The following is a 25000-nucleotide window of genomic DNA, read 5'->3' as shown; positions in this document are numbered from 1 at the left end:
TATGCTTTGGCAATATTGTATTATTTACAGTCATGCCAATAAAGCAATTTTTTAATTTGAATTAGATAGATAGATAGATAGATAGATAGATAGAAAGATATATATCTAATTATAGATTGATCTTTAACTGTCTCTATGTTAATCCCATGCTAAATTAATTATACATGATAAAAGTAGTGTAAAAGAAGAAAAATAAAAATAGTATGAGGAATGCCAATAAAGAGCTGCTCAACAGTAACACTCACAGCTAACTAGAACATGATAATGAGCTGTACTGCGACGCGGTGACGCGCTTCACAGGTTTGTCGCGTCGCGTCGTTTGATTGACATGTATAATAACACTTCAGTCAAAACACATGAATCGAGTCAAAAATGAGCGCATGCGCAGTAGGAATGACATGTAACGGCTTTTGCCTGTATGTGCTGAGAATAAACAATAAATAAACTGTTCTCGCGCAGTACGAAAGAATAATAAGTGTTCAGATATTTTCATGATGAATAAATAATGAGGATTAAATAAAACAGAAGTGAATAGAGGCGGCTGTGGGGTTTGAGGATGAATAGATCGATATATGAAGGGATTCCCTCACCGACATCAATATCAGTGTCCACTAATACAATCACAGCTGTAAATACAGCATACAATGATGGTTTCATAATTATCCTTAATTTAGATGTCTTATATTATCACACAGCATCTTTAAATATCCACCCATCAAAATCTGGAGAAGAAAAATACAATATTTAGTCTATTTATCACATTTTCCCTTGTGCACTAACAGTCAGTACTGACACATTATGGAAAGGCAATAAATAAATAAAACATGTCATAGAAATGATGCCAGATTTAGTTTATTTACCTCTGAAACGTCCGTGCTCGTGCCACAACGACTCCAGCATCAGCGCTCGCGCTCACGGTGCATGACGGGAACGTGCAGGACTCGCCGCATTAATTCACTCGCATCCGATTGGACGAACCGTCTCCCCCCCCCTCATGAATATTTAATGAAAGGCACATACGCGCGCGTGCGCAGAGCTGGAGGGGTGCGCTGCTGCTCAGGATCTGCACTAGTGGAAAAGATGTGAAGCTTTATCGAAAATACGATTGCTAAGACGTTTTATCTTTGTATTTTTGTGTTTATTACTCTTAAAGTGGACCATCAGCGCATCGTCACCATAATAATGCTGCATCAGATTTCACACACAAATCAGAGATTGATAATCAGTTAAATTAAATGACCTGCTGATTTGAGTAACAGTACAACTGTTCATAACACATGAAGTGCTTTTATAAACAATAATCGAGTCTAAAATAATCACAACATGATGTGTCAGAGTACAGGTTAATATTTAACATGAGAATAAACTGTCACATCTTGATATCCTAAAACATTTGAATAAAGAACTTAAACTTTGAACTCAGCTGATAATGTTTTAATGAACAGTCGAAACACAAATATTAGAACAACACCGCACATTGAGCTTGTGCTAAACGCATATTATGATTATAGTAATAGATCACATGACAACACATTTCTTCTTCTCCGCTGCAGGTTTGTGAGGGTTTGTCCCTCCAGGAGAGTTTCCTGTGTGATCATGTGGAAGAGAGGAAAGCGTTGAGGAGCTTGACATGGATCCACTGGAGCGAGACACACTCTGAGCGGCTCTGTTCACCTCCACTGGAAGAGACGTCATGCTCAGATCTTCAGTCTTCACTGAATACTTCTGCAGTGGAGAAGCATACATACTGAATGCAGTGGAGACGCGTTCAGCCGAGACAAGAAACGCAGTGGAGACGTGTTCAGCCGAGACAGGAAGTACAGGGGAGAAGCGTTCAGCAGAGACAGGAAATGCAGTGGACGTGCTTTTAGGTGGGACAGGAAGTACAGGGGAGACATTTTGAGATGAGACAGGAAGTACAGGGGAGACATTTTGAGATGAGACAGGAAATGCAGTGGAGACACGTTCAGCAGAGATGGGAAGTGCAGTAGAGATGCTTCTAGGTGGGACAGGAAGTACAGGGGAGACGTTTTGAGATGAGACAGGAAGTACAGGGGAGACGTTTTTAGCTGAGACAGGAAGTACAGGGGAGACATTTTGAGATGAGACAGGAAGTACAGGGGAGACGTTTTTAGCTGAGACAGGAAGTACAGGGGAGACATTTTGAGCTGAGACAGGAAGTACAGGGGAGACATTTTTAGCTGAGACAGGAAGTACAAGGGAGATGCGTTCAGCAGAGACAGGAAATGCAGTGGAGACACGTTCAGCGGAGCTGGGAAGTGCAGTAGAGATGCTTCTAGGTGGGACAGGAAGTACAGGGGAGACGTTTTGAGATGAGACAGGAAGTACAGGGGAGACGTTTTTAGCTGAGACAGGAAGTACAGGGGAGACATTTTGAGATGAGACAGGAAGTACAGGGGAGACGTTTTTAGCTGAGACAGGAAGTACAGGGGAGACATTTTGAGCTGAGACAGGAAGTACAGGGGAGACATTTTTAGCTGAGACAGGAAGTACAAGGGAGATGCGTTCAGCAGAGACAGGAAATGCAGTGGAGACACGTTCAGCGGAGCTGGGAAGTGCAGTAGAGATGCTTCTATGTGGGACAGGAAGTACAGGGGAGACATTTTGAGATGAGACAGGAAGTACAGGGGAGACGTTTTTAGCTGAGACAGGAAGTACAGGGGAGATGCGTTCAGCAGAGACAGGAAATGCAGTGGAGACACGTTCAGCCGAGACGGGAAGTGCAGTGGGGGTGTTTTGAGCTGAGACAGGAAGTACAGGGGAGACATTTTGAGATGAGACAGGAAGTACAGGGGAGATGCTTTTAGCAGAGACAGGAAGTGCAGTGAAAATATGTTCAGCTGAGACAGGAAGTGCAGTGGTGACACCCACAGTTGTGTCTAATGTTGAACCTAAGGCTGTAATGAGAGAGTCTGTTCCTCCTCCGGAGGATGAAGTGTGTTCTGGGTCAGAATCTGGACCCTTGAGTGAACTGGCAGAACCTGTTGTAGGTGTGATCCTAAATGAGCTCATGTAACTGGCCCAGTTGGTGGTGACTGAGGTTTGCTCTGGTTCTGTGGCTCTGGAGGTTTGACTAGTTTCTTTTACGTTTACCTGAGCAAAAGAGACGTCACAAGCGCTAACACCCGACCGCTCCACCTCAAACTTGCTATTCTCCTTGTAGGTAATAAGAAACTCTGGGTAGATCTGAGACCTGTCAAACACCACAAAAACAGACGGGTGACGCGGATCATCCACACAGCTGTCGTACAGACTTCCTTCAGCGTTTTTGGCCGGAGGGTGATGAAAACGAGCTGCTCCTCTGACGTAGTACCCGACCAACACTCTGCACACGAACATCAGCCTCACTGCAAACCTTTCCGTCCGCTCGTCCCAGTACCTGGCATCCTTTGAGAAATAAATCCCTGACAAATAAGGAAGAAAATTACAATTTACAAGCAAATTTGCCAAATTCTCCTTCTAAAACTTTAGCTAACATTCTGGAAAGGTTCTCTCAAAGTTATGAATAACTGTAACATTAATAGAACGTTCATTCAATGTTCTCAAAACGTTAGCACAAAAACATTTATACTTCATTCATGGAATGTTTTTTCTGAAACATTCAAAAGTAACGTTCCCATAATGTTTGAAGAATGGAATGTTTCCTTAACGTTCGCATAACCAATAATTTTTTTAAAACATTCAGGGAACATTCAGAAATTATGTTTTCATAACTTACGTTAGCAAAACATTCTTAGAACATATTTTAGTTAGCTGGGATCTACTTGTAATAAAAGCATACCCTTTCCATAAGCTGAAGCATCAAACTCCTGAAAGTCAAAGTTTCTGTGACATACACCATCGACAAGAGAGGATCTGGTGCCGTGGAATAAAAGCCGCTCGCTATGTTTCTCAGTTTTGTTTGCAATTTTCATTTGTTCTTTTTTTCTGCAGAAAAAGTATGCAAAGTAAAAGATGGATTAAAGATTTGTGACAGATAATCAGTTCTTCTCAACAATGTCAAACGGAAAAGCCTGAACTGATACCCACATCATGAAGTCTTCCCAGAGTTCCCTGTTTTGCACACGCTCGATCTGTCGGACAGTAAAACCCCTCAGAGTTTCACTGAAGCGCTCCTGGACTCTCACGTAATCTCTGTGAGACGGCGGGAGACGGACCCTCTGCAAATAAACGAGAGATCTGTTTTATTAGTAAGCAGTGATGATGATGATGAAATGACCAAGAACATCACAAAGAGCTGCACCTGGAATCCAGAGTCAGGAATCGCAGTTTGGTCCCAAAATCCAGGAACACCTTTAGAAAAGTGAGTCTTGCTGGCACCGCAACATCTGGGAAATAAGATCACACAGAATAACACAAAACAGCAGACTGAAGCATGACATCAACCCACAGGATGATCATGAGGGCCGTCACCTCGCTCTAGCCCTCTGGACAAGGACCGATGAAACAAACGCGGGCCGTCGCCTGACGGGTCTCTCTGTGCCGCTCACTTCATTTCGTTGTTTCATGTCTGTGAACAAGATTATCAGTGATCAGATCTTAATACAGCTGAAACCCACACAGAACACTGGCATATAACAAACCTGTGAAACGGAGCTCATAGAAACGATTTCCCGCTTTGAACTTGACCCCAGCGTCCTCCTGATTCTGCTGTAAATACTCCTGATATTTCTGCTCCAGCTGCTCACTGCTGACTGAAGACAGTCGGTGCATCTCTGCCTGAGAGAAAGAAACATGTTTATCAGCAGTGATGGGGAAAGTTACTTTTAAAACTAATGCATTACAATATTGCATTACTCCCTAAAAAAAAAGTCACTAATTACATAGTTACTTTTTATGGAAAGTAATGCGTTACACTGAGGCTCGCTCTCTCCTGGCCTTGCAGGTGTTTTTTTACTAAGAAAATTATTTTTACTCGTTACATCAAAAAAGTAATCTGATTACAAATGCACATTACTTGTAATGTGTTACTTTACTTGTTACATCACAGAAGTAATCTGCATAATACACATACTTGTAATTCGTTACTTGTTACATCAATAAGTAATCTGATTGCGTAATGCACAATACTTGTAATTCGTTACTTTACTCATTACATCACAAATGTAATCTGATTACAAATGCAAGTTACTTGTAATGCGTTACTTTACTTGTTACATCACAGAAGTAATCTGATTACATAATGCGCTTGTAATTTGTTACTTGTTACATCAAAAAAGTAATCTGATTACAAATGCACATTACTTGTAATGTGTTACTTGTTACATCACAGATGTAATCTGATTACGTAATGCACAATACTTGTAATTCATTACTTGTTACATCAAAAAAGTAATCTGATTACAAATGCAAGTTACTTGTAATTCGTTACTTTACTCGTTATGCGTTACCCCCAACAAAGATCAGCAAGTCCAGTTTGCTCATTAACACTTTAAGCAGACGAATGCGATTAATCAAACGTACTGTTGATGCGTACTGGATCCAGCGATTGTACTCGTCTTTCCAGTACCAGATCCAGAAGGTGGCGGGGACAAGGCCGGGAAGGAGCGCAGAGGATTTTGTAGAGAGACGCCGGACCTCGTCCAGACCCAGAGTCATTTCCTCAAAACAAATGGGCTCCTTTCCAGAACTGAGCATGTTTTATTTATTCAGTTTTTCCATAGAGATGGGTTTCATTAAAATATATATTATATAATATATAACATTCATGTTTCAAAGGTAAACAAAAGGAACAACATGAGGGAGAGTAAATGATTTTCTGAACTATCACACAAACACACCTGTGTATGTTGGACGGGTCACAATAATCGCGCTCAATTTGTTCACTGTTGGGTAAGTCGTGCCATGTTCGGCCCACCTTCACCTCCCACTTATAGGGCATTTTAAAGTGTGTTTTGCTGCATTCATCTGCACAGACAGAAGCGATTCAGCTGTAGAAACATCTGATACATCTCACTGATGTATTTATGCAGTGTTGAACAATAACAAACCTACAATAAACGATGCACAAAACAATAAAGAGCAAAGTGCATTATTTCTGTTCACACGGAGACATCATGCATCTGTGTATGTGAATTTGTTATGAACAATGTGGTGTTAAAATATGACTGGAATTACAAAACCAGTTGGTCCGGTACAAGGTGAATGCAGTTCATCACTGACAAAGTGTTATGGTTATGTAAAATAATAAAGGCTTTTAAATATAGTTTCTCTACATGATTCGAGTGCCTTGGATCATCCTTAAGTTTACATGTTACGGTTATGTATTTGGTGAGTAGTTGTCATTGTCACTAAAAAAGACAGTAATATTCCTCTCTTCTGTATAGCTGACACATAGCAACACCCTAGCAACCACCCAGAGACATTATTACACATGTACCTTCTCTACAGAAGCCTCTGACAAACGCCAGGCAGATCTCATTCTCTGCAGAAGAGATAAAAGCAGAATATGAAGCAAATATTCTTGTTGCTTTACTAATAAAACACTTGACCGTTCCCCTGTGAAGCACACCTGCATTAGTCTCTGGCACGATTCTACGAGATCGGACCGGCTCCGTCTTCAGAGCGAGAATGTTGCGGTAGATGAACGGAAGGGAGTCCATCAGCTGATGCGACACTCCTCTGGAATACAGAACTCTTTTCAGACGAGGCTCGTGGAAATCATGTGACCTGCCGCAGTCGGTGCCGTCGCAGCATCCTCTGATGAAGTTCATGCACACGTGCAGTCGGGTGCACTTCTCTCCGTCGGGACAGTTCCCGTGCGGCCCTCGGCCTCGGTTGAACCTCACGCACACCTGAGATGGAAGCCAGAAACACATGAGCGCGCTTTGGTTCTGAAGGAGTCACCTATACATGTGATCGGCCCTCACTGGAGGCAGAAGGCTGTTGTCGGACTGCAGTAATATCACACGCAGGTCTTCTCTGCTCAGATGGATCATGTGATGCGCTCTCAGGATCCTCGCGTTGTGCTCGGACAGCAGCTGGTGTCCAAAACAGCAGCCGTGCCTTCAGAAACACATACACATCCATACAGGTTCAAACACTTCATCTATGGAAGCCCATTTACACCACAAAAAAAAAGAAAAATCATACTTTGGTAAATCATAAATATGACATTAAAAAAATCATAATAAAAAGTAAATAATATGACATGCTAAATCATAATTATGAGATACTACATCATAATTGGAAAATTATGACTGTAGAAAGTAATAATTTTGACTTTTTAATATTTTTTATTATATTAATCATAATTATTGCTTAGTGTGTTATAATTATCATTTGGTATGTCATAATTTCAACATTATCTCAGTGTCGAAATTGCCATAATTCCATTTTTTAATCTCACAATTATGACTTAGTATGCCATAATTTCAACTTTTTTATCTCATAGTTTCGACTTTTTCTCACAATTATGACTTAGTGTGTCATAATTTTTTACTTTTTATCTCATAGTTTCGACTTTTTTCAATTATCACATAGCATGTCATTTCAACTTATCTCAACTTAGTACATCTTCAATATTTTATATCATAATGACTCAGTATGTCACATTTTTTATCTCATAGTTTCAACTTTTTTATCTCATAATTATGACTTATGAGTACGTTACTTATAATTATGACTAAGTCATATGACTTAGTATGTCATAATTTTTATTTATATCATACTTCTGATTTGTATGTCATATGACTGTCATATTTAAGATTTACCAAAGCATTATTTTTTTTCTTATGTGGCAAAAATGGGCTTCTAAATTCATCATCAGATCACGTGTTTGTATCTTTTCTCTTGTCTGAAAAGCGTGTTTGAATCAGCTGGTGCTTTGCTGATTTTAGTGGATGTATGAAGTTCTCTTGTTCACTCAGGTGAGGAGAATCACATTAACTCGCAGCATCATCCACTAACTAACCGCAAACAAACACAATACTGACAGGCATAAATCTTTCTTTACAATCAATGACACTTGATTTTATATTTTTGTGATCTAATGAATGATACTCAGACATAAGTGTTGTGACAACTTGCCCCATAGCCCCAGACAATCAATCTCCACGCACCTGCTGCAGCGTCCCATCATCAGCTCATATTTACACAGATGGAGGTTTTCACACAGTTCGTCACACGTTGCCTTTCGACACAATTTGACGTTAGTTTGGGCGAAAACCTCTTTACTTTCGTTTCGCTGAATGACGGTAAAGACGTCGTTCTCGCGGATGATTTTATCCAGGGAATTCTGCGGTGATATTTCTGTCAGGCCGAATGAAATGTCCAGAAGACGCTCATAATCCATCGCTCCGTGATTCCCACACAAAACCTTCAGGAGAGTTTCTTCCGCCATGATTTCTGTCATCAGTCGAACTGTGTGGAGTTTATATGTAGGTCAGTGAGTGAGTGTCTCCGGACACTGACTCCAGATCAGCCCGTGATTCATTCTCTCTGAGAGGAAACGAAACTCACGAGCAGAAATCACGCACGGTTTCAGCAACAGGTTTAACCAGCGACATACACAAATTATGAATGTCACATCTCGTGCAGTATATGAAACACGACGGAAATTATTAAAGATAACCTTATATTACTACAAGCAGTGTTGTAAACATGACGCTTGTTGACGAGCGCGGGAAAAAAATGTTCTCGACGGCGTCATTATGGATATTAAATTGAATTATTATTATGATTTAGATTAGAAATATGCATAATCCAAAAATAATATGAGCACGAGAGTGTTATTTTAACTTGACTGCAGGCCTTGAATGGTTTGAGAAACAAAAACTAGTGGGATTTCAGTCAGTCATTCACTTGAGGAAAAGGTATAAGGATTATGAGGAAACCTAGGGGAAAAAGTCAATATGGAAAAGAAGAAAAAAAAAACACTTTAAAGTTGTGTATAGGGAAGCTTTATTGTGACAAATATCTCAAATATTGAGATTATTACAAAGGTCCAAGTAAAGATCAAGACAAATTATACAGCATGACATGTTTTCTAAATGTATGTTATAGATCTTGTTGTGAATATATTTTTTTTTTATGTAAATGTTTTTTTTCTCTTTTTTTGAGTATGTAATATTTAACTGGTCCATCTGATGACATGACAGTCTTCTCTTTGGTGACATGCACAATTCTCCAATCACTTAGTGTTCCTCAACCCCGCCCCCTGCTAGATCGCGTCAGAGAGCCACGCCCACATCTTAACATCCAATCAACAACCGATGCACACAGTCAAGCCCCGCCCTAACTGTTTTTTCTTCAGTAATTTACTACACTCAGATGTATGTAACAATACTATTGTAGGAGCCATTTTTGGATTTATGTCATTTTTATTTTACGCCGTTAGAGGGCACAGAGTTTAATGGATTGTGCCTGAAATTACCGTTATTATCAAAGGTATGAATATTGAATTTTATTTTGATTTGTTCAAGAAAGAAAATGTGTTAAAACCTAGAGATCTGTCGTTATTTTGGTTTTATCACGACTTTAACCTGAGAGTACAAGACACCAGAACAACTCTTCTTCTGCCATTTTCTATTAATGCGTAACATTTATAACTTGATTATCAGCATTCACATTTTAACGGCTTCCTTTGCTTAAGCCCAAAGTATGCTTCGCTTTTTACGCATACATGAGGGTCAGCGTACATTTCGTCATCAGAACTGTACTTGCAGGTCGCACATGCGCATTTAATTTTTTTTTTGCAGTGATTAGTTTATCCACAAGGTGGCAACAGTGCCCTGGAGGTGTCAATTCACAAGGTAGTCAAAGAAAACCTGCATAAACAGAACAGAGCGGAACGCGTGCAAGCTACAGCGACGATGGAGGCCTATATAGACTAGAGATTGTGCGAAGAGGTCAGAAAGTACCCTCGTTTGTACAACTCTAGCATGAAAGAATACAAAGATATTTACATGGGTTGTAATTCGTGGAGAGATTGCTCAAAATTGCGCATGTGTTGAACGCCTGTGTACGCGAGTTAAATGACGTATACTTTGCGTTCGTACGCGTAAAAAACCAAGTATACCTTGGGCTTAAAGCAACCGAAGTGATCACATGGTGCCCAATTAGCAAATGATGCATTCTGACTTTGAAGACTTTGAAGAAGCTGAAGTTGAGGAGGAGGAATGTAAGGGAGAAGCATACGAGGAGGAGGAGGCTCTTGAGGAAGATGCAGCTGAGAAGGAGAAAGAGGAAGATGCAGCTGAGGAGGAGAAAGGGGAAGATGCAGCTGAGGAGGAGAAAGGGGAAGATGCAGCTGAGGAGGAGAAAGGGGAAGATGCAGCTGAGGAGGCATTTGAGAAGGAGGTGTATGACGGAGTGATTCTGACGCTGGAGTTTGTGCTGCTGTATGAAGGAACAGCTACACGTCTCACCGGCGCCGTTGGTCTTGTGATTGTATGATGGATTTGTGGCTCATATTCACTTGAGTCTCTGTACTCGATTAGATACTCAGGGTAGATCTGGTGCTTTTCAAACACAACAAATATGGACGGATCGTACATGTCATTCACACAACTGTCGTAGAAGATGGTGTCTCCTCCATCCTTGGACGGAGGCCGGAGGTATTCGGAATCACCTTTGGTGTAGTCCCCAACCAGAATCCGACAAACAAACATGGAACGAGTGCCCGAGTCTTTGGTGTAGCTGTGCGAGTATTTTGCATCCCTGGCGAAATAACTACCTGCAAAAAGAGACGATGGATATTCAAGGGCTCACGGACTCTTAAAGAAATAGTTCACCCAAAAATGCAAATTCTGACATCAATTACCCAGCTAACAGGGAATGTTCTCAGACATGGAACGAAGGTGAGTAAATTATGATTTTTGGGCAAACTAACCCTTTAAAAACAGCTTCAGAAGAGGACAGAGTTCACATGCATTTAACACTTGTTTATAATCCGGACTTTCTGAACTTCACCTTTTCCGTAGGCTGTGCCATGAGTTCCACAGATCCTCCAGTCAAAGTTGTTCTTGCAGATGGCATCTACATGCTTGCGGTCGGTGCCGTGGAAGAGCTGCTTCTCGGCCACGTCTTTGCCTCTGTTGTTCTTTTTCATACAATCCTTCTGCCTAAAAGGCGTGCAAACCGTCAGACTTGCTGTAATTCATCTTAGAATGGAAGTTCAGATGAGTGCATGTCTTGTGGCCTTACCACTGAAACACTTCCCATAATGCTTTGTTCTGGATCCTGTCAATATTCAGAATGCTGAAGCCTCTCATGGTGCGATTGAACAGCTCTTTCATTTTGATGTATTCACCTGCCGTGCTCTGCAGCGACACTCTCTGAGCAAAACAGCGCAGAACAACATCAACATGTCGTGTTGTGCAAATCAATGACATTGTGAAGGAATCCTAAAATCACAGCTCACCATGTATCCGGTTTCAGGGGTCAGAGCTTTATCCCAGTGTTCCGGCAGAGCCTTGAAATTGTTGGGTGTCCTTTTACTGAGAACAGATGTGAAGAGTGTTTGGTCATACACATTTCAGAAAGTTCGAGAGAGAATAAGTCTGAGCACAGGAGCATTTTCTTACGTTGTCTTGATTGTTCGAACATCAGCTGCTGACACAAATTTGGGACGACGTTTGACGACTTTTTTGGTTGTGTAGCGTTTGTTTTCCTGGATCATATCTGAAGAGCAAGATTAGTCAAATTGGCATTAAGACGACAGTCATCATATTCCGCTTTATTGGCTTATAGAGCTGTGTGAAGGTTCTTCAAGACTACTACCACAATGTTAACAGATAATGTTACCATGATGACAAATTAACACTCTCACACTCAGTGATAACACACTACAAGTAACGTGCGTTACATAATCAGATAACTTTTGTGATGTAACAAGCAAAGTAACGCATTACAAGTAAAGTGCGTTACATAATCAGATTACTTTTGTGATGTGATGAGTAACGCATTACAAATAATGCACATTATGTAATCAGATTATTTTAGTGATGTAACAAGTAATGTAACGCATTACAAGTAACGTGCATTAGGTAATCAGATTACTTTTGTGATGTAACGAGTAACGCATTACAAGTAATGTGCGTTACATAATCAGATAACTTTTGTGATGTAACATGTAAAGTAACGCATTACAAGTAAAGTGCGTTACATAATCAGATTACTTTTGTGATGTAACGAGCAAAGTAACGCATTACAAGTAAAGTGCGTTACATAATCAGATAACTTTTGTGATGTAACATGTAAAGTAACGCATTACAAGTAAAGTGCGTTACATAATCAGATTACTTTTGTGATGTAACGAGCAAAGTAACGCATTACAAGTAAAGTGCGTTACATAATCAGATAATTTTTGTGATGTAACATGTAAAGTAATGCATTACAAGTAATATGCATTATGTAACCAGATTACTTTTGTGATGTAACGAGTAACGCATTATATGTAACGTGCGTTACATAATCAGATAACTTTTGTGATGTAACATGTAAAGTAACGCATTACAAGTAACGTGCGTTACATAATCAGATAACTTTTGTCATGTAATGATTAATGTAACGCATTACAAGTAACGTGCGTTACATAATCAGATAATTTTTGTGATGTAACATGTAAAGTAATGCATTACAAGTAAAGTGCGTTACATAATCAGATAACTTTTGTGATGTGACGAGCAAAGTAACGCATTACAAGTAAAGTGCGTTACATAATCAGATAACTTTTGTGATGTAACATGTAAAGTAACGCATTACAAGTAACGTGCGTTACATAATCAGATAATTTTTGTGATGTAACATGTAAAGTAATGCATTACAAGTAAAGTGCGTTACATAATCAGATAACTTTTGTGATGTGACGAGCAAAGTAACGCATTACAAGTAAAGTGCGTTACATAATCAGATAACTTTTGTGATGTAACATGTAAAGTAACGCATTACAAGTAACGTGCGTTACATAATCAGATAATTTTTGTGATGTAACATGTAAAGTAACGCATTACAAGTAACGTGCGTTACATAATCAGATAATTTTTGTGATGTAACATGTAAAGTAATGCATTACAAGTAACGTGCGTTACATAATCAGATAACTTTTGTGATGTAACATGTAAAGTAACGCATTACAAGTAACGTGCGTTACATAATCAGATAACTTTTGTCATGTAATGATTAATGTAACGCATTACAAGTAACGTGCGTTACATAATCAGATAATTTTTGTGATGTAACATGTAAAGTAATGCATTACAAGTAAAGTGCGTTACATAATCAGATAACTTTTGTGATGTGACGAGCAAAGTAACGCATTACAAGTAAAGTGCGTTACATAATCAGATAACTTTTGTGATGTAACATGTAAAGTAACGCATTACAAGTAACGTGCGTTACATAATCAGATAATTTTTGTGATGTAACATGTAAAGTAATGCATTACAAGTAAAGTGCGTTACATAATCAGATAACTTTTGTGATGTGACGAGTAATGTAACGCATTACAAGTAATATGCATTATGTAACCAGATAACTTTTATGATATTAACAAGCAAAGTAACGCATATGGTAAAGGTAATTTTTTTTAGGTTACCCTGGAAGCTGAGTGTGTATGTCTGTGATCCAGCTGTGAACTCCAACACGGCACTGTTATCAGCCTGATACTTCTGCTCAAGTTCAGTACTAGAGATGGAGGACAACTTATGACCCCCCTCCTGATGAATAAAACAGAACATCAAAAGGCCGCAAAGTGTTAAAAATTACAGTTATATTACATCAGCAGTCACCTACCGCTGTAGCATACTGGATCCAGTTTCCAAACTCGTCCTCCCAGTACCAAAGCCACTCGGTGGTCAGAATGAAGTTGGGCTGGACCACTGACGGCACTGTGGACAGACGGCGCACACTGCGAGGGCCTTGGGTCATCGTATCAAAACAGACCGGGGTGATTCCAGTGCTTTGATAGACAGAGAAACAGTCAAAACACGACAAACCATAAATTAGTTAATTCACTGACCGAATGGACAGCTTTATTATTATGTATAGTAATGCACTAAAACCACTGCAAACACCTTAGCAACTGAATATAGCAACACCCTGGCAACCACTTTCAACATTCTAGCACTGTACAGGGTGAGCACCACTAACTTCATCTTCATGTGCTTTTATCACTCCATGTGGATCTCCCACCTGTATATTCTTGCAGGATCACAGTAATCTTTCTCAATGGCCTCGTTGTCAGGAAGAGCTTTCCATTCGGATCCTTCCTTAACTTCCCATTTATAGGGCAGACTGGAATGCTCCTTATAACACGAGTCTGGAAAACAAGAGTGCCGCTCAGTTCACAACACACAGACTCTATGAATCATATGAGCAGAGAATACTGATCAGAATAATGGTGATCTTACCACCGTGCTTGCAGTGTCCTTTGATGTAATACATGCAGATCTCTGTTTTCTCTAAGAGAAGAGACACACACATCTTCAAACTGCTCATGAATCATAAGCATCGTTTAAGCTGAATATTGCATTCTCATATTTAACAGTTCAGTAGCGGTGAGATGTGATACCTGTGGGGGTTTGTGGAGGCCTCTGACCCTCTTGTCCTCTGCCTGCGTTAAAACCGCTCGACGGCCTCCGATTCTGTGCATTCGGGCCTCTTCTGGGGTTCTGGCCTGCGGCGTTTGGAGCTGAAGAGGGCTTGTTTTTGAAACGAAGCCTCAGGACTTCAATGTTTGAGTACAGATCCTTCATGACGTGCATGAGGTCGCTGGGAATTCCTCTGTCCTGCAGGGTCTTCAGAGGATGAGGCTCGTAGAAGTCATGAGCGCGAGGGCAGTCGCAGGACCCTCGCAGATATTTCTCGCAGATGTGGAGCCTCTTACAGTTCTCGGCCTCCTGACATCGGCCGTACTGTCCCACGCCGTTATTATAAGAATGACACACCTAAAAAACAAGCACTATTCTTCTGGATTCTTATGGAAACTTGTTTCTGACTCGGAATAAAAAATAAAAAAGGTTTTATATCTCACAGTTCGGACTTTATAACTCGCAATTGCGAGTTTATGTGTCATAATTCGGAGAAATAAACTCACAATTCTTACTTTATTTTTGCAATTCTGGGTTAATATGTAAACTCGGAATTGTGAGATAAAAAGTCACAATTGTCTTTAATTCTTTATTCCGTAACAAGCTTCCATAGGTTGCTACACTGATTAGGCTCAGTTTTTATAATATCCATGAATCATGTATTTCAGAGCTCTGCATTGAGACTAAAATAAGTGAAATACTCTTACAGCCGGCAGGAGGGAGTTGTCGCTCTGTAGAAGCAGAATGCACAGTTCTTTTACGTCCAGTGTGTTCAGACCATGAGCGGTCAGCAGTATTTCATTCTGACCTGACAACAGATCATGACTGAACCGACATCCTCGTCTGTGGGGGAAAACACATTAGTTTAAGGAACAGACCGTTTGTTTTATTTTAGTTACTTTTATGCACTATTATTATTAACCTACACCTGGGCAGCACTGCCTTAACACAAATATTCCTAACATTATTAAATACCAGATAATTAATGTTTAATACTATTGACGTTAATGGAAGAACGTTTGTTCATAACTTTGAGAGAACGTTTCCTGTTAGCAGAGTTAATATACTTTACATAAAATAAATAAATAATACTGAATCCAGGGACTTATTATATACTGATGTGACTCATGAATCACCTGAGTTATGGCTATTGCTAAGTAAACAATGATCCAGGTGATGAGGTGAAATATGTCTTAAAATATATCTGTTTTGGTCAACTGAACACACTCGCCTTCCTCTGTCGAAGCGGCAGGAACCGAAAAGAAACCATTTACACAGGTGCAGATTCGCGCAGCCCGAGCAGGTCTGGGCTCGACACAGGCGAACTTTGGTTCGGACGATCGCGGTCTTCTGTCCGTTCATGATCTCGACGGTACAGGATTCACTCCTGCTGATGATTGACTCAATGGCTTCATCATATAGACCGAATACTGATGTTAAATCATCGAGCTTCATAGATCCATTATGGGCACAAATCTTTTTGATGATCGCCGCTTCGGCCATGTTGTCGAACTCTGGACGACTGAATGGACTGACAGGAAATAAAAGTGAACACTGAGGAAAGGAAAACGAAACTTAAACATGAAGGAGGAGCTTCAGCAACTAGTAAACAGACTCGTTAGCACCATCATTATCATTATCAATGAAAGGTCGTTAACAAAACATACTTGTCATATTTGGGATCCTCGGAAAAGTCTAGATGAAAAACTGTAAAATAATAATAATTTTTAATTAAGTAAATAAATAAATTACTTTAATATAAATAAACGTGGGTAAAATATTAGTTGTTATTATTAGCTATTTAATACTCTATAAAATAGTTAAAATTAGGTTAAAATAAATTAATAAATGTATTAATATAGTACATTACTATAGTGAGTAAAAACAATATATAACAAAGTAACTTCATAGAAACTAATTTTATATTCATAATATTAATTTTTGATTACAAACATGTACAAGCTGTTGTATTTTACATGGAGCAGCACGAGGGATCACATGACTCTTTTAGTTATTGAACACTTTCAAGGGACAGTGCACCCAAAAATTAAAATTCTGTCATCATTTACTCACCCTCAAGTTGTTCCAAACCTGTATTAATTTCTTTCTTCTGCTCAACACAACCCCCACATTCTTCAAAATATCTTCTGTTGTGTTAAACAGAAGAAAAGAAGATTTGGAACAACTTGTAGGTGAGAAAGTGATGACAAAATTTTCATTTTAGGGTGAACTATCCCTTTAAGTTGTAATAATATGAATCGTGGCTTTTGTGTGATGCTACATGTACGCCACTAGATGTCACTGCAAGTCCAAGATCCTTCGACTAGTTTGGTTACATGGAGATCATGTTTGCTATAACCTATAATATAAAAGGTTATATTTCATAATGTGGCACCTTTTGATAATATATTTTGTATATATAATGTGACAACATGCCCCACTATAAAGATGAACGCGTGAACAGACCTGCAAGCAAAAGTGGAAATGTAGCTTTTTATGTAAAAAAATAAATAAAATAAAAATACACCCAACCCGAGAAATTGTGAGTAATACTGAGTGTGACAACTAGCCCCGGTCTAATCAGCTATAATAATGTGTGTAATACCAGTGTGATGCAGCAGGTGTCGCGCGTTTATAAAGAAAAGAGTCGTTTATAGTTTGAGAACATTAAACGTTACGGTTTAAATATATATTTGTTTAACGCTTTACTAATGCGACAGCATGAACATATTGTACTTCCATATCTAAATATACGCGTGTTTATTTGTTTGTGTTTAATATTCGATGGGAATACTGATAATAACTATAAGGCACTGGTTTAAAATAACATCGTGAAAAGATCTGTACAAATACAACGTCGATTCGCTTCCCAGTCGGAGTTCATTCACTGATCTGATTCCGGATCAGCGCTGTTGTTTTAACTCGGAATATCGGGCTGATCCGGTGTCCGTTCAAAAAGGCCGCCGTTCCGTGACTGAAACACAAACACACGATTTCCTGCGTCGAGTTTCCCTTTAAGGCGCCGCGCGCTGCCTGGAATTCACGTCATTTCGCCGCGAAGCGTCCGGATCAATGAGGTTCCGCGCTGAGCGGTGCGTTGCGCTCCTGCGAGCGACGCTTCCAGGAAGGTGTTAACCATCGCGCTGCCGCAATGTAGCGCCTGTTTGCGCGTTTACAAACAAGAGCACGGAGAAGTTGAAGTGTTGCGCGCGGGGCGAGGCCAATGGATGCGCGAGCGAGTTAAAAATCGCCAGTGCGTCGCGAGGGGAACATTATCCTGGCGCTTTTGCGGCTTTATTTCACGGAAGAACAAGGGAGAGGAAAGTGGAAACAGAAGAACTTCCTGAATTTCAACGCGACATGTCCGATTCCCCCTCGCAGGTCATTATTAAGGTAATTCTGCCTTTTCTTTCTTGATTCGCGGGATGCGCGTCACTGTCACGCGCGGGTTTGATGTTGAGCATCTGTTGCTGCGATCGATGCGTTAAGTTGATCGATCACGAACGCGCTCTTGTGTGTCGTGTGCTGTGGTGAATGTGATTAGCAATGGCATTTAAACACGCTGGTGGAGTTCATGCGTTCACTGAGGGACGGATCCTGTGCACGAGCCATCAGTGGGAAAAGTTCACAAACGAGTTTGAGAAGGAGTTTTTCACCGGACTTTGAGCTGGTCTGGAATCACCCATCACAGACATTAGTTTGCATTAGTTATTTAGTAACAGACTCGCGGAAACGAGAACAGCCCTTCATAAATGACTGGAAACATGCTGTTATCTGCGCTGCTCTTTGAACACACTCAGATCTGTTATTGCAAATACAGTTTCCTTATGGCATCTTTATTGTGCTTAACATGCTCGATTCTTCTGTGTGTTGAAGGTCCTGCACGAGACCCGACAGCGCACTTATTGTAAACAATCCGTCCGTGCATGTTTCATTTTTCACCTTGTAATGTTTAAAGTCCCCATGAAACCGACACTGACCGTTCTTGGTTTTTTTATGGAATATGATTTATCGGTGCACGTCATTTATTGTTTTAAATTCATCTCTTCTCAGATGACATTGAAGCAACCTGTCACTCGCATTAGATCCACCTATAGCAAAACACGACCATCAAATCTGTTCCCCACGCACAAAATTAAGCTCCGCCCTACATTTGTTCTTGTTTGTGAGGCCGTTTTCAAGAAAATATGACGACTTTAATCAAAACGTCATAACTGGATGTTCAAGTGAAGCGTCAGTCTTCTCTCTTGTCCTCCAATCATTTAGTGTGATTAAGCTCCGCCCCGCAAGCTCTCGCTCATCTACATACAGGCCCACATCTCAACAGCCAATCAACAACCGACGAAGCCCCGCCCTACATTCTTCAACTGTACGAATGCTTCGACGCTGCTTCTTTGCGACTTTAAAGCCCGTCATATTCATTGCTGCCAAGAGACACTCATGTTTTCCGTTATTTTTCCTTCTAATAAGAGTGTTTTTAATGCAAAGATTCCACCTGGGATGTGTTTGGGATTTACCCTAAATATCCCAGGTGTTCCCTCCGCTAATTCTCGATTCTTCTGTGTGTTGAAGGTCCTGCACGAGACCCGACAGCACACTTATTGTAAACAATCCGTCTGTGCATGTTTCATTTTTTCACCTTGTAATATTTAAAGTCCCCATGAAACCGACACTGAGCATTCTTGGTTTTTTTATGGAATATCGCAGCATTGATTTATTAATGCACATCATTATTGTTTTAAATTCATCTCAGATGACGTTTGCTGGTGCGAGGCCGGGGCATCCTGTCACTCACATGAGATCCACCAATAGCAAACCACACCCATCCAATCAATTTCCCACAGACAAAATTAAGCCCACCCCTTACATTTGTTCTTGTTTGCGAGGCCGTTTCACTCGGATATACGGCACAATAGGGAAGAAAATACGACTTTACTCAAAACGTCATAACTGGATGTTCCAGTGAAGCGTCAGTCTTCTCTCTTGTCCTTCGATCATTTAGTGCGATTAAACTCCGCCCCGCAAGCTTTCGCTCATCTGCATACACTTGAGTGCCACGCCCACATCTCAACAGCCAATCAACAACCGATGCACAATCCGTACAAATGTAAAGATCTGTGGCTGCTTCTTTAAAGCACGTGACTAGCCCATTCATCGCTGCCAAGAGACGCTCATGTTTTACGTTATTTTTCCTTATAATAGGAGTGTTTTTAATGCAAACGTCCTTCTGGGATGTGTTTGGGATTTGCATGTTTTGCCCTAAGTGTCCCAGGTGTTCCCTCCGCTAATGCTGGAGGTTTCTGACAGTTGTAGAAACACCCATGCTTGGTTGGAGCGGCTTTTGTTCTGTGAGGGAGTCGAATGCAAAAGAGCTCATAGTGCAGTGGTCGCATCATGTCTGATTTTGCATGCTTTCATTTGCACAGAGCTGGCGGACATCTGTGTTTGAGGAAGTTTCCAGAGAACCGCTCTGTGCTTCCCGGCTCTGGGTTTTACCCTGGAAATGAGCACATGAGCGTCTTGTAATTTCAGTTCTCAGTGCAAATGCTACCGTCGCCCTATATGGAAACTGGACAGGAAGTCAGCAGTGATTGACAGAAGTGAAATCAGAACACTGAAAGGTCTTTGATTTTCCTCAGAGGACCTGAACATGAGCTCATCATATTACTCATATCCACCGATGGAATGTGCGATGTGGATAAATAACTAGAAGAATAACAAAGTGCAAAGTGAAGAAACCCGTTGAAGGGATAGTTCATGGTCACCCTGACCCTCCTGTTGTTTCAAACCTCTTTGACTTTCTTTCTTTTGCAGAACATAAAGGAAGATATTTAGATACTTGTAATATTTATAAGCAGTGCTGACTGTATTTGTTGTGGTTTATTTCAGTTATAAATAAAAATAGCCTCACACAGTCAAGAGGTGAATAATGTTCGTCAGATCATCAGTTTAGGTGCAGCTCTGTCTGCGTGACCTCTGCGTGACCCTTTGACCTGTCTGCAGGGTCATGTGAGCAGCTTCATGTTCATTGAGCACAGAACAGCTCTGAAGGAAGTTCATGCCGCTGTGTGTGTCTCGCTCTGATTGAGTTTAACGCTCTGTTTGTGTGTTGTCTAAGCCCTGTGTGTGTGTTTTCAGCAGGAGAGGAGTGCTTTCAGCCCGTCCGCGAGCCCGTTGCCAAATTCCACTTCCTCTCCCGGCCATGTCCCGCCCTCATCGGCTAATGCCAGGACAGAAGAGGAACCGACCAGACTGCCGGCACACCTGCGTGAGTGACACACACACACACACACACACACACACACACACACACACACAAAACATAGAAACTCACCCGGAAACAGTGACTAACACACACACACACACACACCTCCTACATGCTTTATGCAACAACCTGAGACACACACATGCTTTTGTTCTAGTATGACGCATCGAACCTTCACAGGCAGTAATTGAGTTTGTCGTCACTGAAACAAACACACTCATGCTGAGACAAACCTTCTGCCTCAGTGTTTGTCCGAACACGTTAGAGCTGCACGATTAAATCACGCATTAATTAAATAAATATACGCACTGTGTGTTTCAGAGTGAAGCGCGGCGTCGGGTCATTTACACGTGTGCAACACGAACACAACATGCACAGCATTTGAAAATGAAGAAATAAAGCCTTATATATTAGTATTATATTTTTACATTTCTAAAATAAAGTTATAGTTGTACAGTAGGTTTTTTAAAAGTGAAATATTATAATATATATGTAATATTTCTTATTTTTAGTAATATATTTGTATTTATTAATAGAAATAATAGTAATATTTCTTATTTTTTAGTAGTTTTTATTTATTTTATTAAGAATAATATATGAAAACAACAATAATAATTATTATTATTATTATAATTATTACTAATTTTATAGCCATATATTAATGTTAATTGTAATATTTCCTTTTTTAGTATTTTTTTTAGTAAATTTTGTTTGTATATATTAATAAAAATAATAGTAATATGTATTTTTTTTACTAATTTTTATTTATTTTTTATTAAAAATAATATATAATTATTACTATTATTTTTTTTATAGCCATATAGTAATATTTTTAACAGTGAAATATTACAATTGTAATATTTCTTATTTTCTTAGTAATTTTTATTTATTAAAAATAATATATAACAACAACATCAACAATTATAACAATTACTATAATTGTTTTATAGCCATATAGTAATATTTTTACAGTGAAATATTACAATTGTAATATTTTATTTTTTCTTTAGTAACTTTTGTATTTATTTATTAATAAAAATAATATATAATAACAACAACATTAATAAAAAATATTATTTTGAAAATTGTGCAGCCCTAAAAACAAGCACAACAAACCTGGAATTTTAATTCACACTTTACTTCGCAAACATAATTTTGTATCAAAAAATTGCAATTTTCATATTGCAGGAAAAGAGCTGTTTATTTCATATACAGAACAGATTGTTGTTGTATGAAGGGTTTGTTTGTCTCTCTCTTTTTGTTCTGAGTCTTTGTCTGTTTTTGATGCCATGTAAACTATAATAAAAATAATGTGATAAAAACCCAATTGGATATTTTCCTCATATCGTGCAGCCCTCGAGCGCGTGATGTCTGCCTGCGGTGATTGTAGTGCACTAACTAGTGGTTAACTCTCGCTCAGTGAGTGAATGCAGGTGGGTGTGTTTGCGTTTGGAAATGACGCTGATGGAGTGGCAGGTCTGGACGCGTCCCGCTCGGATCAGGGTGGAGTTGGACACGCTCCAACTAACAGGATGCTGAAAACGCAGCAGATCAATATTTAACCCGTCTGTTTGACATGCAGCGCAGAAGTAAACGTCTGTCCGTCCTTCTCTTCTTTGGACTCCTGATCCGGTTAGAGCAGTTATTCAGGAAGTTAGTTATAAACCCGTATTTGAGGTTTGATTTCCACTTCCTGCCTACTGAGTCCCTGTGATCCAAGTCTAGTGTGATGCATTACATGCTCAAAAATGAGTCGCAATCAACCAATTTGAACTTTATTTAAAAAAATTTGTACTTATATCTTGATTTTTGTAAACCTTATATTGTATTTTCTGAAATAAAGCGGGTTAATAATATGACTGAAAAGGAAGTAAACACAGTGTGCTTAGTAACTCTGTGTGCACTGGAAATCATATTTCTGGAAATCATACTTCTTCAAATAAAGACCTAGTAATGCTAGTTTTACATACCGTACACAGTTATGAATAATAATCACAGGATAGTTTTAAATCCACACACACTTTTATGCAGAAAACAAATGCAGAGGATCGAACAGCTGGAGTTGTTTGTGGAATTAAATATTTAGTAAATATTAAAGACTTGATTTAAATTACATAAATTCATATTTTCTCAACGCTGACGGTATTTTAAAAGAGCATTATAGCGTTTGCTTTTGTATTAGAGATTTTGTAATTTGTATTCTATTAGAGAGAACTGTTAAACAAAGACTTTAAGCTAATGAAGACTGAGGCGCTGGATTCAAAAGAAATCTCACATACTGATACATGCCGAAAATTAAAAAATGTCAAATATTGGCTAATATATCGGTACGTCAAGTTAGAAAAAGCCAATATATCGGTAATGTGAAATTATAAAAAATGTAACATCTGCCAATATATCCGTGTCAAATTATAAAAAATGTTACATATCAGCTGATATATCGGTAAAGATAAATTATAAAAAATGTCAAATATTGCTAAATGTCAAATTATAAAATATCAAATATTGGCTGATATATCAGTAAAGTCAAATCATTAAAAAAATTTAACATCTGCCAGTACATTCGTATCAGCCGATATATCGGTAAATGTCAAATTATAAAAAATGTAACCTATTGGCTGATATATCAGTAAAGTAAAAAAAAATTTAAATATTGGTAAATGTCAAATTATAAAAAGAGCAAATATCTAGCGATATATCAGTTTAATGTTAAAAATAAGAAAATATCAAAATACACTTGATAGAGGTAGGCAGTGAATCGGTTTGATTCACGATTGATTCAGGAGAGATTTTGCAAATTCAAATGATTTTGATGCACAATGAGATTCGATTTCAATTCATGATTCAATCGTGTTTTTAAAGTGTGTTCATAGCAGAGTGATGTATTTGTCATTGAATCATTCATTCAAGAGATTTGCTGATTCATCCAGTAATGAAATGAGTGAACTCTTTATGAGTGATTCACTGAATCATTCATTCAATCCAATTAAAAAAAAAAAAATTAAATTAATTAAATATTTTTTAAATGGACTGCAGCAATTAACATTTTGTCAGAACTTCTAGTAAATTAGTTGTCTGTTCAGAATTGTGATCTCTATTTTTGCATCCCTAACAGCCTTCTGGGAATTTTTTATGTAGTCATGAAATGTTATTTGATTTGTATGTTTAGCCGTGTTTGTTGCTGCGCTGAAACTCTTACCTGCATTAGATCTGAGCTACAGACGAGACGAGGGGGGAGAGGGGAAAATGACAGGAACTTCCGAGAAGCTCTTTTGGCTCGAGGCGTCTCTGTTTTCCTGACAGTGATCGAATCGGCCGTTTTCCAGCAGGACTCATTCAGTGCGATGGAGGGATGGAGGGATGGGTGTGTGTAATCATGTTAAGATGTTTGGCTGAATTGAGTGTGTGTGTGTGTGTGCGCTTGTCTTATATTTGTGAATTTGTTGTTCTGCACTGTGTGTGTGTGTGTGTGTGTGTGTGTGTGGTTTGAGACTTGAGAACAAACCGCCATCAGTCTCACGTTCATGATGAATTTGTCCGGGGGAAGGAAGGAAGACTGAAAAAAAAAAACACAGAAAGAAGAAGGAAATTGCGGAGTGGGCAGAAATGCTGCTCCTTGGTTTCCTGTAGAGGAAGTGTGTGTGTGTGTGTGTGTGTGTGTGTGTGTGTGTGTGTGTGTGTGTGTGTGTGTGTGTGTGTGAGATGAGCTCGTGTCTCTGTTAACCCTTCAGGACCCACAATCCAACATGCTGCAAAAACTGATGTTCCTCCTCAGTGTTTCTTGTCTTGTTTTCCAGCACAAATATCTAAACATTCTTAAATCAAGAAACATTTACTGGAGAAGAGAAATTACTGGAGATATTCAGATATGAAAAATGCATCAAAATGAAGTGAGTTTGCTCTTAAAACGAGAACAAATATCCGCCAATGGAGTCAAAATTTCCCTTTGAATTAAGATTATTATTTGTTCTCGTTTTAAGCACAAACTCACTTCATTTTGATGCATTTTTCTGTGTGTGTTTGTGTTTGTGTGTGTGTGTGTGTGTGTGAGATTCTTCATCATCATCATCATCATCATTAGTTATTCTCGTTCTGCCTGTTTGTTTCATCACTTCACTGATTGAACCGTCAAACCTTAAAAGGCACATGAAGATTTGCTGAATCATTTCGTCACTTACATATA

General features: G+C 39.2%; 4 protein-coding genes and 1 long non-coding RNA gene across 7 annotated transcripts in view; 2 read left to right on the top strand and 3 right to left on the bottom strand.

Moving 5' to 3' along the window:
- Nucleotides 1-988, bottom strand: part of syn3 (synapsin III) — a 45419-nt gene extending 44431 nt beyond the window's left edge. Inside the window, exon 1 of one of the 2 annotated variants that reach the window (XM_051890798.1) lies at nucleotides 861-988. The gene's annotated coding sequence lies outside the window, so the exon portion shown is untranslated. The remainder of the gene's footprint in view (nucleotides 1-860) is intronic. The other variant, XM_051890795.1, reaches the window with a different exon arrangement.
- Nucleotides 989-1123: 135 nt separating this feature from the next.
- On the top strand, nucleotides 1124-2562 carry LOC127510786 (uncharacterized). Its single transcript, XR_007929748.1, has 3 exons — nucleotides 1124-2003; nucleotides 2037-2300; nucleotides 2334-2562. It is a non-coding gene; the product is annotated as an uncharacterized LOC127510786 (long non-coding RNA).
- A 1488-nt stretch (nucleotides 2563-4050) lies between these two features.
- LOC127510783 (zinc finger CCCH-type antiviral protein 1-like) lies at nucleotides 4051-8726 on the bottom strand. Its single transcript, XM_051890804.1, has 9 exons — nucleotides 8082-8726; nucleotides 6891-7026; nucleotides 6533-6815; nucleotides 6401-6445; nucleotides 5802-5928; nucleotides 5485-5650; nucleotides 4605-4740; nucleotides 4265-4531; nucleotides 4051-4181 (listed from the first exon to the last, which is right to left on the bottom strand). Exons 1-8 carry the CDS (start codon nucleotides 8372-8374, stop codon nucleotides 4431-4433), a joined length of 1287 nt encoding a protein of 428 aa, XP_051746764.1. The 5' UTR covers nucleotides 8375-8726; the 3' UTR covers nucleotides 4051-4181; nucleotides 4265-4430.
- A 179-nt stretch (nucleotides 8727-8905) lies between these two features.
- Nucleotides 8906-16105, bottom strand: LOC127510777 (protein mono-ADP-ribosyltransferase PARP12-like). The gene is made up of 12 exons (XM_051890792.1): nucleotides 15784-16105; nucleotides 15260-15395; nucleotides 14534-14909; nucleotides 14373-14423; nucleotides 14155-14281; nucleotides 13756-13921; nucleotides 13559-13679; nucleotides 11547-11643; nucleotides 11384-11459; nucleotides 11167-11297; nucleotides 10933-11084; nucleotides 8906-10696 (listed from the first exon to the last, which is right to left on the bottom strand). The coding sequence occupies exons 1-12, from the start codon at nucleotides 16053-16055 to the stop codon at nucleotides 10080-10082; spliced, it is 2322 nt and encodes a 773-aa protein (XP_051746752.1). The 5' UTR covers nucleotides 16056-16105; the 3' UTR covers nucleotides 8906-10079.
- A 1288-nt stretch (nucleotides 16106-17393) lies between these two features.
- Nucleotides 17394-25000, top strand: part of etv6 (ETS variant transcription factor 6) — a 17931-nt gene continuing 10324 nt past the window's right edge. The window contains exons 1-2 of one of the 2 annotated variants that reach the window (XM_051890799.1): nucleotides 17394-17945; nucleotides 20691-20820. In XM_051890799.1, the coding sequence (XP_051746759.1) occupies nucleotides 17913-17945; nucleotides 20691-20820 (163 nt within the window). In that variant the 5' untranslated portion in view covers nucleotides 17394-17912. The remainder of the gene's footprint in view (nucleotides 17946-20690; nucleotides 20821-25000) is intronic. The other variant, XM_051890800.1, reaches the window with a different exon arrangement.

The sequence above is a fragment of the Ctenopharyngodon idella genome, chromosome 4 (assembly GCF_019924925.1).
Source record: "Ctenopharyngodon idella isolate HZGC_01 chromosome 4, HZGC01, whole genome shotgun sequence".
NCBI classification, from domain to species: domain Eukaryota; kingdom Metazoa; phylum Chordata; class Actinopteri; order Cypriniformes; family Xenocyprididae; genus Ctenopharyngodon; species Ctenopharyngodon idella.
Note: the sequence above shows the minus strand (reverse complement) of the source record. Positions and strands in the feature narration are given on the sequence as shown.